Source organism: Apteryx rowi, unplaced genomic scaffold (assembly GCF_003343035.1).
Source record: "Apteryx rowi isolate R43461 unplaced genomic scaffold, aptRow1 scaffold_94, whole genome shotgun sequence".
NCBI classification, from domain to species: domain Eukaryota; kingdom Metazoa; phylum Chordata; class Aves; order Apterygiformes; family Apterygidae; genus Apteryx; species Apteryx rowi.
This window is the reverse complement of record NW_020451249.1, coordinates 1,299,595-1,317,795: the sequence shown is the minus strand read 5'-3', so window position 1 is coordinate 1,317,795 and position 18,201 is coordinate 1,299,595. Positions and strand designations below refer to the sequence as shown.

General features: G+C 62.9%; 1 protein-coding gene across 1 annotated transcript; it reads right to left on the bottom strand.

Annotated features, from left to right (window-relative positions):
* Positions 1-8,903: 8,903 nt before the first annotated feature.
* FAM92B (family with sequence similarity 92 member B) lies at positions 8,904-17,117 on the bottom strand. Its single transcript, XM_026092039.1, has 7 exons — positions 17,035-17,117; positions 14,739-14,973; positions 14,116-14,184; positions 13,945-14,046; positions 12,840-12,962; positions 12,598-12,711; positions 8,904-8,951 (listed from the first exon to the last, which is right to left on the bottom strand). The coding sequence occupies exons 1-7, from the start codon at positions 17,052-17,054 to the stop codon at positions 8,904-8,906; spliced, it is 711 nt and encodes a 236-aa protein (XP_025947824.1). The 5' UTR covers positions 17,055-17,117.
* Between the last annotated feature and the right edge of the window lie 1,084 nt (positions 17,118-18,201).

The following is an 18,201-nucleotide window of genomic DNA, read 5'->3' as shown; positions in this document are numbered from 1 at the left end:
CCCCTTGGCTGTCCTTGCGAACAGCCCTATCAGAGGATCTTTATGCATTGGTGCACTTTCCCTAACGTACTCCCCTTCCAAAAACCCCTCTCTGCCTGTCTCTCCGGTCCTGGCAGCATGGACTACGTGCTTGCTTTCCAAAGGGCCCGGGAGCTGCCGCAGCTAGATAGCAAGCAAGAAGAGCAAAGGCTCTGTGGGGGACCCAGGCTGCTGCCTTATGGATCTAAAACACCAGCTAGTCCTGAAGACAGCCAGAAGTTTTGCAAACAGAAAACTCCTGGTGTGCCCCGATGAACATTGCATGCCTGCATCTTTCCCTTCCACCCGGCTCAAAGGAAGAGGCCCCGCAGCCCCGGCYGGCCTTCTTGGGGAGGGCAGCATGTTAAAAGCAACCTTTCCAGCTAGGAAGTGCTTCGAGCTGTGCAACAGAGACGAGAAACGCTGTCGCTGCAAACCCTGGTGTTAAACGCTGCAGGGACCAAGCCTGGGYGCCGCGGCTGCAGGTTTCCTTGGCCGCTTTGCTCAGCCCGTCTGCTGCAGCCCTGCTGTGTCCTCACCTGCGGTTTCCCTCTCTCCAGGGCTGCCTGGCCTCCTGCCATCTCTTTTTTTATTAACTCCAAGCCCTGCACGCAGCATCCCCCTGTGCAGCTTGCGTTCCCAGCAGAGGAGGCGAGCGGTGACCCTGTGCCCTGCCTGCGCCCTGCCTGCGCCCTGCCTGCGCCGGTTCCTCTGCGGTTAACTGAAGGTGAGGGGGAAGAGGCTGCTTTGGGGGTGGTTTGGGGCGGCAAACACTTCCCAGGGTGGGGTGGGAGGGCTGGGTTTTGCAGGAGACCAGCAGAAGTAATGTGCCGCACTCAGCTGGCTGCTGGCCACCCCTCTTTGGATTCTCTGATGTCTAATAAGGGGTGTCACAGCCTTCTCCATTGCTAAAKTTCCTTATTCCTTCCTCTGGTTGGGTTAACATTGGCCAGCAGGTTGCAGAGCTGTCAGGGAGGGAAGGGGACGCGGATGGACAGACGGACACGTATGCATACACCCAGGTAGCCCTCGCTGCCTTGGGGAAGCTGCCTCGAGACGCAGCCCAGGCCAGAAGCGCAGGCAGCGCTGGCCTCCCGGGTGCCCCTCGCTGCGTGTCCCCGTGGGTCGCCCCACCGCGCGGAGCCCAGCAGGCAGCCGGGGCTGAGCCCAGCACCGCTCGGGACGCGGGAGCCGCCTCCGCGCGCCCTCGCTGCAGCCTTCGCCTCGTTTCCCCAGCCTGCGGTGGGATTCAGAATTGCAACGGGAAGATTTCCCTGGAGGAACCTGGCTTGGATTCTCCCTTCAGGAGCACGAATCGCCCGAGGCTGTTTTACGGCGGCGTGGGGATGCTGCTGGGAAGAGACACTCCRTGGCTCCTGCTCCGGAAGGGCTCGAAGGCCAGTCGGAGCCGCTGCACGCACAGACAGAAATGCAGATACGGCCCCGGGCGGTAACRAGACACCTCTGTCCCCTACGGACACATCCCAGATGTGGGTCACCTCCTCTCGCTCTGCACTTTCAACCTGAGCCTCTGCGTTCAGGCAGGGTCCCGGCGGCTCCTTGGCCRGCCAGGCGCGCGGCAATGTCTCGGCCAGCTCCTTTCCGCCACTCTGCGCTCTTTTGGACTGTCTCCTGAAGACAGTTTTAACCCTCAGTGAAGCCATCATCAGGTCCCCGTGGCCAAGGGGACCCGTGCTGCTCCCGTGCAACGCGGAGCCCCTGCTAACGCTGCTCAAAACAGCGCTGCTGCTCCTTGTGCTGTTTCCAACAGCGCTGCGGGAGCTGCTTGTGGGTTTATTGCAGCCCCAGGGCTCTTCCCTGCTCCGACACAGGCTGTGCTGGCTCCCGCGAGCCCCTGGGAACGGYGCATTAGGAGCCCGGCCAAAGCAGACCGGCTGGGAGGGGAGAGCAGGCTCCGGAGCTCAGATTTGCAAGGAATCTCATCACCGAACCTACGAAGCTCTTCAAGAGCCTGGCTGGATGCAGCAGAACCTGTGCCGCAGCTGGGAACGCAGGTGGAGATTGCAGGGTTTTTCCTCTTAGGATCAGGGCAGCGCCGTGTCTTTTCACCCGCCGCGCGCAGCACCCCGTGCTTGCGAGGCAGGGCGCCGTGCCGGTGGCGGATGCGCTCCGCCGCCTCCCCGAGCCCGTGTTTTGGGAGCCGTTCCCGCGGTTCCCCGATGCGGCCGGTGCCCGCGGGGCCCCCGCTGCTCGAGCAGGACGACCCTCCCTTTCCGTCGCATCCGGGGGGTTATTTTGCCTTTGCCGGCGGACTGATTTCTGCCTGCGAATCCCCGCGGTGCAAGGGAAAACCGGCGGCTGCTCCGCAGGTCGCTGCCCCGCGGCACACGCAGGCAGGGCTGGCGAACGCTCGCGCGCCAGGCAGAGCCGGAGGCTGGGATGTGCTGCCTGCGAGGCGAGTCTCCCAAGATGGCACTGTGGCTTCTTTTATTTCCCCCCTAAATGCTGGTAGCGATAACGTATAACAAGCCCCTGAATGAAGCGTGKCTGGTGCAACCGCGCCGGGCAAACATTTGACGTGCTGAATAAACGGTTCAGGCATTTCCAGCCTCGTTTACGCTTCGGAGGCGCTTGTCGAGCAGGCAGCCCGGAGACGCTGCAGTTACTCACTGCCTGGATGGTGGGCTGCACATCCTGGCTCTAACTCAGATTTCGGGAGAAAATATTGGGCAATTCCTCCCTCCCCCAGGTGCATTTTAAGCTTGCCCTAAAACAGCGGGGGTGTTTCTGCCCATTTCCCCCGGCCGCTCGAGCGTGAATCCTGCTTGCGCAGCAGCAGCGAGCGTTTTTGCAGAGCACGGTGGGTTTTTGCCCGTACGTTTGCAGCTGCAGGGGAAAACCGGGAGGTTTTGGCCTCTGCTGCTCCCAAGCTCTCGTTTCCCATCAGGGCAGCGCTTGCGCGCCGCCGGGGGAGACCCGCATTTCGCAGTGTCGTCTCCAGCGTGAGCGTCGCYGGCTGGGCTACAATACCGCCCACGTCCCCTCGCCGGGCGGCCGCGACAGGGACAGGCCATCCGGGCGTGCTCACTGCCGGCAGGGACAGCATTTTGCGACGTGCTTTGACAGGGCTTCGGTTTTACAGCGTCCGTGCGTGGGACTGCGAAACGCGCTCCCCCACCGAATACGTCCCGAGGTCTGCGGATACGAAAGCCGACATGTCTCTTTCTGCTTTTTAATTGCTATAATTTGTCCGGCTCATGTACGGTCAGGAGCAGGGCTGGTTCTGGAGCTCCCTCGGCGGATTTATTTTGGTCTTGACGCCGTGCGGAAAAGCGGCGCCGCGGCTTTGCGCCGCTCCCCGCGCGTGCATCCCGCGCCAGGGTAATTTTGCTCGCTGGAGTAATTTCCTTGCCCCCCAGTGGGACGTGTGAATCAAGCTGCGTGGGCTCAGAGTCTAAAACCGGGGGATGCATGCGGAGCAGGGAAGGAGGGGGCTGGTGGGGGCCGGCAAGCGGCAGGGCTGATCGCCACGTGCGTGGCAGGTGGTGGGTGCTAATGAGCGGGCAGCCGGATGGAGGGCAGAGCGCGGGAGCGACGGATGCTGCCCCTGCCTGGGCGCCTGCCATGCCCGGGGGATGCTGCTGGCACTGCTATTCCCGTAATTCCTACAGCTGTTCCCATAGTAGGGAATAGCTGAGGAGCAGCAGTGCCCCTTTTCCCCGGAGGCAGCACCCCGGCGGCCCCAGGAACTGTGGGCCAGGCCCTTCCCGTGCCCTCCATGCCAGCGGGCATCCCTTGGAGGTCCCGGACCGCTGCCCACCCTGCAGCTTACCGGGATGCTCCCGGCCCTGGGAGCGGCTCYGCGCCCCTCCGGTGCCTCCGAGCCCGGCAGCGCCCCCGGGGCAAAGCCTCCCCAGGCGGCCTTGTTTTGCTCAGCGAAGGCGGATGGGAGCCACCGTCACCGGAGCAGAGAGCGCTTTTAATCTCCTGCTCCCGCTCCGTGCAATTAACTCGATTCCCTCCCCTCGTTTCCTGCAGAGGTTTAATTAAAATGCATTGTTCGCCTCGCCAATTATTTGCTCTGTCCCCCGGATAACCTCTGTGCGGCGGCTGGGTGGGTTTTAGGTTTTTTTCCCCCCTCTTCTCGACGTTGTTGCTGAGGTTTCCGCCGGCTCCTGCYGCGGCTCCCTGCCGGGAAGGCCGCCGGGAAGCGGGCAAGCGGGGCGCGCGGGGGCGCCGGGGGCCGCGGCGCAGCTGAACCAACAAGCCCCCCCTCGCTCCCCCTCTCCTGCGCGCTCCCCGGCGCTCGGCAGCTGCCGCGGCGGCAGGTGATAATTGAAACCGGGAGCCGACCTGGATGTCGGCAGGGGTTGAGATTTAGTTCGGGTTTCATCCGGCGGCTGGCGGYGGGGATCTGGAGCCGTTTCACGCGGGAAGTCCCCCCGGATGGYGCTGGCCGTCTCCAGGCTGCAGGCGGCACTTTCCTCCCTCCCCGGGGGCTCCCGGCAGCCGGAGCCRGGATGCAGCCAGATCCAGCCTTGCTCGAGCGGGTGGTGCTGCTCGATCCTCCTGGCTGCTCCAACCCTGCTTCCCCTCCTGCTGCCCCAGTTAACGGTCTCCATCGTCCCCATCGCCCGGGAGGAGCCGAAGGAGAGATGTGTTTTGGATGGCGCTGCCGCTGGGGTCGCGCACACCGCGGCATCCCGGCCAGGCCGGCAGTGCCGGAGCCCCGCGAGCGCCCCGGCAGCTCCCGGCCGGGTGAGCTTTTGGCTGGCTGAAGTCAGCGGTGGTTTTGGCAGCGAATCTGAGAAAGGGACGGAGAGGAAAGCATGGGCCGCCGCGCTACGGACACCGAATTTTCCAAAAAACTTTGGGCAGCGATCCCGCCGGCTCCTGGGCCTCTCCCTGCCCAAGTCCAGCCCCAAAGCAGGGACCTTGCTAGGGAAAGGTGCAGGAGCCGCTTTCCCGTGGAGGACGGGGCCGCAGCGGCCGGTCGAGGCCGTGATGCTGCCGCCGTGGCTAAAGGAGCCTGGAGAGGAGCCTCGGCTCCATGGCAGTTCCGGGAGCTCGGCGGCGGTCATCACGGCAGCTCTTCCAGGAGCCAGCCTGTGCGCCCTTGCCACGCTTTCGTGTTGCAAAGGACGGATTGAGGCGAGTGCGGCCCTGGGAAGCCCTGCTGCAGGGAATTGCATCCCCCGCCGGGAATTGAATCCGCGGCTTTGGCCGCTTGCAGTGCCACTGCTGCGGGCGGGGGGGCCGGCGCCGGCACCCGGAGGAAGCGCGCAGCCGCTGCGACCATGCCGCTGACCCGCTCGGCTCCGGCTGCGCTGCCCTGTGGGTGTCCGTCTGTCCGCCGCCCGCCATGAGGAAGCCCCACGGCCGGCGCGGGGTCTCCGGCGGTCCGAGGAGGCGGCGTGCGTTGCAATCCTGTCTCAAGCAAGGCGGGCGGGTTTGCAGTGGGGCCCGGGTGCTTGCAAGGTGTTTGGGGATGCACGGCAAGGAGGAGGAGGAGGAAGGGAGGAAGGAAACGGGAACAGACGCAGCATGGTGCGCTGGTGCTCAGCGCTGGGGGAGGAAGGCCACGCTGTGCTTCCTCACTCCCGGGGGCCATTTTGAGCTAAGGACGTGGCAGCCGCTYGCCGCTCTTCCCGCAGGTGGTGGGTTTTGCCGGCATCTCCGAGCGGCTGCGGGGGGCAGGAGTCAGCATTTGGTGGCTCTCTGCTCCTTGAGCAACGTGAGGGTCGTGCAGCCGCGGGGGCTTCCCAAACCCACTCGCTGTGTCCCCCCTGGCCCCAAAGGAGCCTGCTCCTGCACTTGCCACGTGGCTTGGAGCTTTTTTGGTTTCRCCCCAGAACTACCCTCTTGCACGCACACTTTTGGCAGGTGCTGCAGTTTCTGCGTGCACGGAGCATGCACGGAGCATGCACGGCCATGCCGGTGTGGGCACGGGCGCCATGAACGCCTGTCTCCGGAGGGAAGAGGTATCCCGGCCCCTCGCACAGCCCGCTCCTTCGCCCTGAGGCTGGATTGACTCTGAAAGAGCCGTCCTCCATAGCCGTAGGCTGAAATTGCTCTTATAAACCTCCTGTAATGGAGATTCCTTATGGGACCCATGGGGAACAGCCTTCCCCCTCTGTGGCGCTGGGCTGCTCCGGGGCTCTTCTGGCTTGGAAGCGCGGGAGCAGCAGCATCCTGGGCGGCCGCAGCTCTCAGCTTGGTGCCACCGCATCCTCAGGGCTGCTTTTGGGGAGGGGGAGGCTGAACTGCAAGGGGCGAGCGAGGTTCGGAGCCGCGCGGCTCCGCTGGCGCTGCATGCGGCTCCCGCGCGCCCCGCAGCTCCCGGTGATGCGCCGGGACGCGGCCGCCCCGCTCCGCCCCAGCGGCGACGGCAGACGGYCTCTCCCGGGGGGCCTGCGCGCCTCCGAGTGCCCTGCGATTTGGGGGTTGTTTTTAATGCTGAAAATCCATATGTGTGGTTGTTTACTGCATTTATACGTATGTGCTTTATAATTGAAAACTCGCAGTCGTGCGCTTCTCCCCATGCACAGCGAAGGCTTCAAAGCAGCAGGTGGAAATCGAGCCGCTCGCTCTGCTGCCAAAGTGAAAATCTGAGCGAAAATTTAATTTTTCCCTGGCGAAGCGGGGAACCGGGTTCCTGGGGCCGGCCGGCCAAAAGGCCTCCGTGTCCTCTCCCAGCAGGTCCCATGGGGATGAGCCCGACCTCGGTGAGGTCCCCTGGGTGCTCTTCTGCAGCCGGGAGCTGCCGTCGCTCCTCTCTGCTGCTGCTGGCCCAGTGCCGTGGGATTTTGTGCCGGCCGCCGCTGTCGTGCAGAAGGTAAAACCTTGCAAAGGGGCAAATCCCAGCCCAGCTCCCCGGCAGAGCCTGCGGGCCGGCATGGGGGATTTTGCCAGGCCGGAGCCCGGGGGATTTGGGCTCTCGGCTCCCGCAGGTAGCGCTGCCGGCTCCCAGCCCCGGCAGGCACCGCGCAGCCCCGCAATTATGTTTTCTCGCTTGCAGGCGCTTCCCACGTGGATTTGATTTCGCAGCCCGCGGATTCCTTTCTGCTGAGCGCACTCGGCTCCGCTGTTGGGCCATCAGCACGCGAAGCGCCGCGGCCGCGGGAGTTTTGTCGCTCTTGTAGGTTTTTAATGGGAAGACAAAAGGCCACATGCTGGCGCGAGCCTGGCTTTGCCGGAGCGGCTTTGTCTGCATCCTAATGGGAAGCAGAGCAACATCTGGCGGGAGCCGAGGAGCAGCAGATCCCGGGCTGCCGAATTGCCACCCACCCCTCGGGCGAGGGTGCAGAGCCCGGACGCTGCCGTGGGCCGCCCTGTCCCACGGAGCGGGCCGGACCCCTCGGCTTGCGCCGTGCCCCGAGCCCGGCCGCCTCCGCGCCCCGGAGCCGGGTGACGCGCGGCGCCGGCAGGTTTTCCGTGGGCAGGTTTTCCGGCGACGCCGTCGAGTTGTCGCCGCCTGCGAGGGGGTTTGCACGTGCGCGTGGCGTTCTGCACGGGTCGGGGCAGTCGGCGGCGCCGCGAGGCGTTCCTGGCCCCGAGCCGAGCTGGAGAAAGCGGCCCACCCCGGCGCGCCGGGGCCGCGGTGCGGAGGGGCGTCTATTTATGGGATGAAAAAGGAAAATTGTCCAACTGCTGAAATTGGCAGCGAATCCCACAGCTATAATAAACAGCTTCCCTTCCAAGGTTCCTGGCTATTTTCTCTCTGTTTTGGCTTGGATAAGAAGATTTATTTTGTTTGCTGCTTGGATTTTTTTTTTTTCTTTTCCTCTCTCCTTTTTTTTTTCTCGAGGGCATTAAAAACGTGAAAAAAACCGCACGTCTGTGCTAGGTCTGCTCCTGCGCCGCGCGTCCCTGAGCCAGCGGAAATTAGCCACACGTACGGGCCGGTGTCGCCGGCTCCCGTTGCATCACCCGGAGCAAGGCTTACTCTATCGGAATGGGTATTATTATTATTTTTTTAACCTAACGGCTCCCTTCAGCTTTCCTGCTGCAAAATGTGGTTTGCTCTCACTGTTCCTCGAGGCCGGGCAGCGGTATAAGGCCACAGCTGTGTTTTACTTGACACCAAGCCGTCGAGATGCTGGGAAAGAGAGATCCGAGCGTGGTCACAGCCAGGCAGGAACGAGCTGGGACTGTCCGCGGAAGACCCGGGGGGATAAACTGCACCGTAAAGCGTCGTGGCGGGGGGCACAGGCGGATGCTCTGCGCATCGGCAGCGTGCCGGTTTTGGGCATGCGAACCGCCTGCTCGGGCTGGGGGGGACCCGCGGGGGGACCGTCGGGCGCCCGCGCGCGGGGCTGCTGCGAGGACCTGCGGCTTTGCGCCCGTCCTAGCTCAGCTCAGCTCTGCGGCGCAGGTTCGCAGCGTGCGGTCGCGCGCAGCCCTGGGACGCGCTGCCTGGGCTCCAGCACCGGCCACGGGGAGCTGAGCGGCCTCTTTTCTGCCCCGCCGCTGACTCCTTGCTCGATCCCGAGTGCGGCGGCGGTGCCCCCTCCTCTGCCTGCCTCCCTCTGCTTTCCTGCTCGCTCCTGCCTCTGCCCCGGGTTCGCGCTGCATTTTCTGACGCCGCCGCTAGCTAAAACGGGGTTAATCTCTTCTGTCCTTTGCATTACTTTGCAATTACCCTGCCATAAAACYACTGACCACGGAAGCCTGCAAAACGAACGGCTGATTTAATTGMGGCACGCAGCTCTACCGCATGAACGTTACCGGCGCGCGACGGCTTCCAAGAGGCCCACGCTGAGCCGACCAGCTCCATCGGAACCGCGTTCGCCACTGCCCTGGCATGAGCAGGTGCAGAAGGCTTGAGGCTGGGCGGGCAGCCGCGCCGTGGGGCAGCGTGGTGTCGCCGGGCCCTTCGGCGCCCCGGGGCGGGTGCGGGGCAGGGGGCGACGCCGGGGCCGGCATTAGTGCCGCGGGTGCCTTTGGCGTTTGCGTTCTTGGTGCAAAAATAGCTGCGGGAGGAGGAGGAGGAGGAGGGTGGATGAGGCCATTCAGACACTTGTTTTTGGAAGCCAGTTTAGATACAGTCTTACAGGCGCTTTGCAATTAGCCCAGAAACCGCGTGTCCAGGCTGCCCGGTCACCCAGGGCCCTGCCTGTCCGAATTGCAGCGAGAAGCTCGACTAAGCGGGGGCAGAAGCAGCATTTGGAGATTACCCCAGCACCAGGCTTAAACTCGCATTCGAGACCCCAGTTCCAGCATGCACTTAAGCATGTGCTTAAACCCGCTGACTTGCTCTGCTGGGCATTAAGCACCTGCTTAAAATCCAGGCAGGTCTGGGATTAGAGCCCGGCCGGGGTCTCTGCCCTGCTGTGTGCTGAGGGGTCCCGCATCCCTTCTTGCACCCCTGCAAAGCCGGCGCCTGTCTGGGGACCTGTCCAGGGATGCGGGTGGCCATTCCCCCTATCCGCCAGGGCAGGAGGGATTTATTAGGCTGCACGGGAACCGGAGCCCTGGCAAGCGCCGCTGCACATGGCGCAGGGCTGCAGGAGAGAAACCCTCCTGCCGTCATGGGATGCCGGAGTGCAAAGAGCATCAGCAGCCGGGCTTCATCCCAGGGGATTTCTTCCTTCTCCCGGCAGGAGGCAGCTTTCCGCGGGAGATTCCTGATGGCAGAGCGGTGCCCGGTCTGCAGCAGCGGCTCCGGTACTGCAACGGCTCGCCCTGCTCCTGCCCTCGCAAATCCCCTCGCGGCCGCTGCCCCCCCGGCAGCTCCCCCTTCCCCAGGGCTAGTCACCCGCGCCGCAAGCGCCAGCGCCAGTAAATGCTGCATGATGCACACATCGATATCCCATCAATCCCTCCCTCCGGGCCGAATGCGGCTGCGGTGGCGTGCCACGGTGGGGATATCGGCGCCGCGGCATCCCGCCGTTAGCGGGGATCAGGCCTGGCTGTGCTGGAGCAGCGGCGGCGTTTCCGCGTGGGAAAACGCGTCTGGCCGGCGTTTCTGCGCGTGATTAAAGCCAGATGGGAGCCCCTCACGGTCCCTGGCCCCGGCGAACAGCTGTGCTCCGTGCTCGGGGATGGGCCAGAGCCGTGCAGAGCACGTGCAATGAGGGGGCCCGATCTCAGCGCGGCGTGGCGCAAGGCTCGCCGCGCCTGGCGTCTTGCTGAGCTGGCCATGCTCGAAGGCCCRTCTCCTCCTCCGCCGCCGCCGCGCTGCTGCCAGCCGGCGCGGTGCATTTATGCAAGCAGCCCTTCCCGCGACGGCCCCTGCGGCTGCGGGTATCCGGAAGCGGACGGGATGCTGTTCCCTGAGCCGGGCCCGGCGCCCGCTCCCCGGCGCTGCAAGCGCCGCTCTGACAAGCCGCGGCCCCCGGGGAGCCGGCGCTGACAAGAGACAGATTTGGGAGCGCGGCGCGGGAGGCTGGCGAGGGCTCGCGCTGGCAGCGCGGCGAGGGAACAGCTTGCGGCAGCGCGGCAGCCTCTCCCCCCTCCGAGCGCCTGCTGGGGTGCGTTCCCTAACCTTTCCTGCCTCCGCGCTGCTCCTGTGCTTCTCGCTCGCTCCTCTTTTCTTCCTTTTTTTTTTTTTTTTTTTTTAATGATACCGCCAACACCGAGATCTACACCCTTTCCCTACACTTCTCCCTTCCCTTTCCCCTAACTGTAAATGCGCCATAAAAATGGTTCAAATTGCTTAAATCACTGTCATTAAATCAGTGTGAGTCCCCCCTCCACCCCGGTGCTCGGCGCCTGGCAGAGAACATTTGTTCCAAAGGCTGAACAGCCGTCTTATTGCTCTGAAAGCATATTTGCTGCTTGATGGAAGGAGGAGAGGGGGAGAAAAACAGCCTGCGAGGAAAGGAGGAGGAGGAGGAGGAGGAGGAGGAGGAGGGTGAAATCTCCAGGACCTGCTTCTCCTCGGCCGCGGGTGCCGGGCGGGCTGAGCCGGGGGGGGGATGCGGGGTCTGCGGCACGGGGTCGTGCCGAAATGCAGCCGGGCGGCGATGCCGCAGCGGGGGGACGCTGCTCAGCTGTCCGCCGCCAGCAGGTGACAGTGTGGCCACGCTCGCGGGTGGCCGGGGGCCACGGGCACCCCGGGCAGGTTGGTGTTTTTTCCGGAGCCGGCGGTTTCATGCGCGGCGGGATGCTGGAGCGGGATCGTCGCGGACCAGCAGCCTACTCGCGGCCGTGGGGCTGCATGTGCGCAGGGGGCTGGAGCACAAGCTCGTGGCCCTGGTTATGGTCTGCTCGGGGCGCGCTCGGTGTCGCTGAGGTCCCGCAGCCCGGGATCCCCGGGGTCTTCCCCATCCTCCGCCGCTCTCCAGGAGCCGCTCGGAGCGCTCTGGGACCGAGGGATGGAGACCCGTCACCCCACGCTGCAGCCTGGGGCCGCGTGGCCGGTGCCTAAGCAGACCCGGCGCCTCGGCCCAGCTCCGCCGTGGAGGCGGCTGCAGACCCTGTAACCAGCAAGCCGTGCTCGATTTGCACCGGTCTAAAACCAAGCAGCGAGCTGCGGCGCTGAGCCCGCCACCGTAAAACCCCTCGACTTTGCGATGCCCTGGGTGGGAATTTGCTGGGGCCGGAGATGCCGCCTGCACTCGGCCGCTAGCCACCGGGCTGTCGCGTGCACGGCAGATAAATGTATTCCCTGGCAAACAAGGCAGGTCAAGATGCGAACGTCTTTGAGCCTCTGGGGCTTATTAGAGCCCTGCCAGCCTCGTTAACCCTGACTAAACAAGGGCTTTAGACCTGCTGGTGTTTGCACATCTGAATATAAAGTGTCTGCAAACCCCAGCCGTGGTCCCTGCCGGAGCCGGCAGCAGGGAGCCTCAGACCAGCTGGAAAAGCCAGGGCAAGGCGAGCGCTCCAGGAATTCAGCTTATTTTAGGGGAGAGCAGATCAGGCACCTGGGCAGTGCCTGTAGCTGTGCGATCGAGGCAGAAACACGGCCAACTTCAGGCGCCGCTGCTCGTTCCCGCAGCGGCATCAGGCTGCACGGGGGAACGCAGCCCTGCCTCTACCCCGGCGGTCTGGAAAGTCCCCGCAGAGAGAAACCGGGGAGGAGACCTCGGAGGAGAGCCGCGAGCCGGAGGCGGCTGGAAGCGYGGGGCTGGGGCAGGGCATGCTGCGGGCGGGCGGCCGGAGCCGGCGGGGGGCCGGGGCACGCGGGATGCTCCGCTTGGAGGGCAGCCTGATGCCACGCGGATCGGGCTCGCAAGCCCGAAGCGTGCCGGGGAGACGAGGGGGACCCTGCACGTGTGACAGAGCCCAGGGCGCGTTAGCTAACAGCCGGCAGAGCCTAAACGCAGAACGGCTCGGAGGGCTGGGCAGCAGCCCGATTTGCACATCCCCGGATCATAAAAAGCAGCGGCTTGCAACGGCTGCCTTGAGGCCGGGGGGCAAAGCGGCCCCCCGCGAGGCACGGCGTGCTCCTCGCCGCCCGCGGCCGAGCAGGGACGGGGCCGGCGCAGGGACCCCCCGCGCAGGGCGCAGCGCGGCTTCGGGCGCAGCCGTAGCTTTGAACGGCCGGCGAGCACGGCCCTCCCTGCCTCAGTTTCCCCAGGGACGGGGCCTGGGGTGGCGAGGGGCTCTCTGGCTGTCGGCGGCCTCTTTGGAGATCTGGGCTTCTTAGCAAGGGATTCAGACCCCCCCTACCTCCAAATCCTTCCCGCTGCCGTAGCTGTGCAGGCTCCGGAAGGTGTCGGAGTAGACCTCGAGGGCTTTGGTATGGAAAATCATTTCAACAGCAACAAAATCTGAGAAAATCCTCTGCGGGGAAGGCAGACGGGGCAGAGCGTGAGCCTGATCCCAGCGCGGCCGGCTTCCCCCGGGGCTGGGGAAGGAGGGGAATCCGCGGGGCCGCAGCAGCTCTGCCGGCGGGGCCGAGCAGCCAGTACCTGGACGTCCTTCAGCTTCTCTCGCTGGAAGCAGTCGAAGGTCTCCTGCAGGCGCTTGGAGGTGCGGCTGGTGTCCGCCGCGGCTCGGTGCACGCTGAATTCAGCCTGCGGGGAGAAATGTCTCTTTTGGAGATCCTTCCCCCTCCTTTACGTGTTTCTCCAGGGATGCAGATGCTGGATATTAATTTGGGGAAAATTTTCAGCTGGGGACTCGGTGCCTCTGTAACAGCCACCAAGGTAAGGGAGACTCAGCTAAAAGTGGGAGCAGCGATTTTTCTTTCCGGACGCTCCCGGAAGGAGCCTGACCCTGAGCATGCCAGGGCTGTGCTGGGATGCGGGATGAAGCTCATTTCAGGCCTGTCCTCGCTGTCCTGCTCTGGGGTTCATCTCAACTGTGCCCATCCCAGACCATTTTTATTACCATCTGCCGCATGGATCTGTGTCCTGGCTGCAGGATCTCTGTGGTTTCGGGGGGCTGGTGCTTCCCTGGGCCTGGAGAAGGTGTCAAGGAAAGGCTGCCGAGGGAAGGTGCTTTTCTATCCTGGGATTTGCTTTTGTTTGCTGTGCTGTTCCATCAGCCTGTGCTTCCCAGGGTCTGCCTCTCTTCCCAGCCTGGATATCCCCCTCCCTCGGCCATCGGGCTGGATTCCCTAATGGCTAAGGAGGGGTCTGAGCAACAGCCTTCATTGTGGTGGGGGGCCAGAAAGGTCCTCTTCTGGTCTCCAGCCASGCTTTTCATGAAATTTGGGTGGATTTAATGTTTTTATGATGTGACTTGAATTGCATTGAAATTAGTCAAGATATTTGGGGCAGGGGGGCTCGGTGCCTGCACCTGGAGACAGAGTGTGCAGCCTCTTCGCTGCTAAGGCAGCCAAAATGTCCTCGGGAGGCCAAAACCTCGAGCCCACTGCTCTTGGCCTCCTAGAAACGCACCTTCACCAGGAAGGTGCTTTGGTCGGGGAAACATGGAGGGTCTCGACTCTAAATCCCCCCTGGGTTGGGATTGTTGGGTTCCTGGGACAGGAAAGAGGAGATGGAGAAGCAGCTCGTGTCTACTTACATCCCCATAGATGGGCAATTGCCCATCCTCTGCCGGCAAGGATACGATGACCTGCTGGTGAGGCGGTGCCTTCTGTCGCAGCCGCGCCAGCTTCTCCAGCTGCTTTATCTCGTTGCTGCGGGTGTTGTTGAACCTCTTGAGTTCTGCCTGGAAAATAACACGGGTGTTTGCATACGGCCCGGCGGGGGCTGGCGGGGCAGCCTCGCGGGGGCTTACCCGCATCTGCTTCAGTCGGATGCCGTAGAGCTTCAGGGGCTCAACCACCTTCGTGTCCAGGCGCTCTATCTGCAAGGAAAGGGGGTATTTATCTGCCAAGCAGAAAGGAAGAGCCACCGGCCTGGTGTGAACGGGACTGAGCCGACAGCCTCCAGCCAACACGCTCAGACCAGACCCAGCCCTCAAGGTCTCCCAACTGATGGTGCCAAACAGGGCGTTTGAAAGACCCGCTTACGTCCAGGCGTCCCGTGCCCCATGAGGTGGCACAGGTAAGGGGGTGGGAATTCCTCCCTTTTGGCTGGAACCACCCCAAAACGCTCAGAGACAGGCTGCCATCTCCGGCAAGGAGGTAGCTCCAACCCTTGGCTTGATTCCTCCCCCCGGGTTGGAAGGAGCAGGGACACACTGCACAGATCAGCGTCTCTGCCCAGGGACGGCGAGAGCGGGACGGAGCGCGTCTCTCCCGGGAGAGCGCCGGTCACAGCGCAGCGCGGACCCGGCGGAGTACTCGCTGCTCGCTTTATTGCTCGTGTGTGTTTATTGCTTCCTGATGGGAAGGCCCACATCTGGGACGTATTTGCTTAGGACCTTGTTAGGGGGTTGTGGTCTCGACCGCTCTTTACCTCGGCCTGCCTGTAATCCTGCACTTTGGCTAACTCCTCCGCAAAGCTCTTCATGGTGTTTCGCAGCTCGGGGCTCTCGGTATTTGCGTAGTCAGTGAGCTGCCTCACCAGGAGATCAGACTTGTCGCGGAGCTTGGCCACGTTCCGGGTGTAGGAAGCCATCAGAGAGCAGAAGCGGCCAAAGTATTTCTCTGCGTTGGCCACCGTCTTCTCCATGATCCTCACCTGGCTGTCCCTGGGTGGGAAAAGAAAGGGAGAGTGGCGCTGGCGGGGTTTGCTAGCAACGCCGCTCTGAATCCGCACGGGGAATCAGAGCCACAAGGCTTTACACGCATCTCGTGTGCGGGCAAGAGACCCTCTTTTGCACATCTGCAGCCAGGAGTAGCTTGTGCAGACCGGGCTGCCTTTCACCTTGACCACCCCCTTCCCAAGCTGGGTCCTGAAGCAACTGTCCATCGAATTAACTGCTGAAGCTGTAAAGCCGGGAGCCCATCTGATCGACGCACGGCCGAGGCCGTTAGGAGCTGTGCGCGCTCCCCGTGGCTCCTGGCCCGTTCCCCGCTGTGCAATGCGGGTGGTGCGGATGGGCTCCGCGTCCATGAGCTTTCCTTTCCGTGAACGCACCAAGCTGGCTCTCCCCACCGGCAAACCCCCATCCCCAAGCTAGCCGTGTCAGACCTCTGCGTTCGTTCGCTGCAAAGGCAGCATTCATGGAAGGACGCAGCTGCAGCCTGCCTCTCCGTCTCATTCTTCCCAGCAGCTCTGCCAAGGCTTTGGCTGCTGTGCATCACCTTGTAAAACCTGCTGATCCCCCTCTCGCTCGGTCTCCACCGTGCAGCCTTGACACGCTGCCATGAAAGACTAGCAGCGCCTTAAATTTCTCGGGTCCTGGAGCTCCGCTTAACTGCTGCTCCCTCCTCCCTGCTTTCAGTGACCCTGTGCCAAAAATAAATCATTTGCAAGCAGTGCTGTTGCTCCAGTTGGCTGTACTGCTGTATGCAATGCGGGGTCATGCCCACCTCGGCGCTGCTAATGAGCTGGAGACCGACGAGAGGAAGGAGCTGGGGCCAACGAGGAAGAGGTGGGAAGAGCCAAAATGCACGGTGATGAGTGAAGGAAAAGTGGGATAAGCCCGGAGTGCAGGGGGGCCTGGCAGCCATGCTGGGAGACACTCGACTCAGGGATGAGGGACTCGAGCACCAGCAGGAGGATGCTGAGGAGCACAGGAAGGTTGACATCTCAGGTGGGGTGGCCAGGGGCTTTCCTGGGGCGGCCGGGCTGCTGGGAGGCCCTGCTTGGAGCCATGATCTCTCAGGAGCTCAAATATGTGCATTTTGCAGCCTGGCATCCTCCCTCCATCCTTCCCAGGACTGGAGAAGGGACTTGGACCATCTGATCTACCTGCTTGGTAGCATGGGCATCTTTCTTTGCCACCGATTCTCCCCATGGAGGAAGACCTGGGGGAGGAAGCACACTGCAGCCTGGTTTTAGCTGCCTGGGAACCTCTTGGGTCTGGTGCTTTCTCCTGATGAGGCCCTGCAAATCCCACAGCTAGATCTTGGCTCTGGTTGCACAATGCAACGTATGGATCCAATATAGTGCAACGCATGTTTATTATAGCAGCCTCATAGCTCCAACAGATGCAAAGTTTCTAGGAAATTGTGGGTTTTTCATGTGTCTTTAAACGCCAGAGCCAAACAGGATCTCTCCTCCACCTCTCACTCTTGCTGGGAGGTAACAGGATAGTGGGCTGCTTTTCTCTCGGCTTTCCTCCCTTTAAAGCCTTGCAGGAGGAGCTGCATTTACCAGCACGTGGCTTTCCTTGTGAGGATGTGCTGTCACTTATTATGCCCATAGGAGGAGAAAAAAAAAACAACCACCCTGTATTTGGCACAGGAGCGAAGCTGTAAGACAGGCAGCGTGGCAGTTTGCTCGCAGCGTCGTCACCCAGGCACCCACGGACAGGCATGATTACCGTGCTCRTTTCCAATTAAAAGCTGGTTTGCTACAGACCTCTCCTGACCTTCAGCTCGGCAGACTTATGTTTTCCAGGGGAAAATAGCCCTGTTCTCCACCTCCCTCCCGCAAAGCTTTTGTTTCCTTCCACTGCGCCCAAGATAACACCCGTCTTGCTCTGTCATCGTGTCCTGCTGTCTTTATCTTAACCCTACAGATTTTTTCCTTCCCTAGCGAGCTGGGTGTTTTCTTARTGCTTAGCAGCAGGGTTTCGCAAGCACAGCGTAGGACACGCAGGTTAGGGGAGACGAGCCCACGGCAGCCCCTCGGGTCGCCTTACCTGGCCAGGACGGTGCTCATGGCTGGCCCCACGGCGGGTCGGGACCGCCGGGTCGGAGCGGCGGTGCCGGGAGGGAGGCAGCAGCTCCGGTCCCGGCCCCGGCCCCGTTGGTATGGCTTCCCCCAACAGACCTGCCCTCCGTCTCCCAGGGAAACTGGGTCTCTGCCAGCTCCCAGCCTCCTTCTTCCTCTTCCTCCTCCCCAGCCCGGGCTCTCACCCACCTCGCGGAGGGACTCGCCTGGATCCCATGGGTGGGTCCATCCCCATCGCCCTGCCGCTGCGGCTGATGCTGGTGCCAATGCCACAAACCTCCCGGGGTGCTGCAGCATCCCTCCACCCCGGGGTCCCGAGGGATCCCCCTCCCCAGGGTGCTGCAGCATCCCTTCATCCTGGGGTCCAAGGGATCCCCCTCCCCAGGGTGCTGCAGCATCCCTTCATCCTGGGGTCCAAGGGATCCCCCTCCCCGGGGTGCTGCAGCATCCCTCCATCCTGGGGTCCAGGGGATCCCCCTCCCAGGAGTGCTGCAGCATCCCTCCACCCCAGGGTCCCAAGGGATCCCCCTCCCCGGTGTGTGAGGCTTCATGCACCCCACGTCGGTTGTCCTCCTCTGTCCCCGATGCCTGGGGACAGCAGGTGCCAAGCCAGCTCCCCCTTTCTCATCCCTTCTCCTGTGCATTTTGGAGATTTCGAGGCTCTCGCAGGACCGGGAGCAGGGAACTGCAGCCTGGCACCTGCAGGAACGCGACTATTTCTGGCCAAGTCGGAGCATCTCGGGCAAGTCCTGGGACGAAGGGAAGGGGAAGCTAYGGTAAGATTTGGGCTACTGGGAAGTCCATGGTTTTCCAGAGAGGGGAATTAAAGAAAGGATTCCCATCGGTGCYGGCTGTCCTTCACTGCATGGAGCAGCCAGTTTGCCGTTAGCCAGCCTCCTCCGGCGGCTTTTTGGCCAGGCGCGCTGAGGAGGGTCGGCTCTCCTCCGGCGCTGCGACTGCAATTATGGCAGGAGTGGTGCATCTGCTGCCGCTGCATTTCCTTACCCCTCCGGCCCTGCTGCCCCGCGGCGACAGCCGGCAGCCCTCAGCCGCGAGCGGGGCCGGGCTGCAGGACCCCTTGCCTGCCCTCTCCCTGGCCATATGCTCTGCATTTTCCCATTTTCTGCTTGTTTTC

Bases quoted from the DNA above. Each gene is read 5' to 3' on its own strand.
- FAM92B (XM_026092039.1), bottom strand. From the start codon at position 17,054: ATGAGCACCGTCCTGGCCAG. The intron at 12,712-12,839 runs GTACTGGCTGCT...CCTTCCCCGCAG, and splicing joins AGAAGCTGAAGGACGTCCAG to AGGATTTTCTCAGATTTTGT. The intron at 8,952-12,597 runs GTAGGGGGGGTC...CTCCTCCCGCAG, and splicing joins GCAGCGGGAAGGATTTGGAG to CTATTTTTGCACCAAGAACG.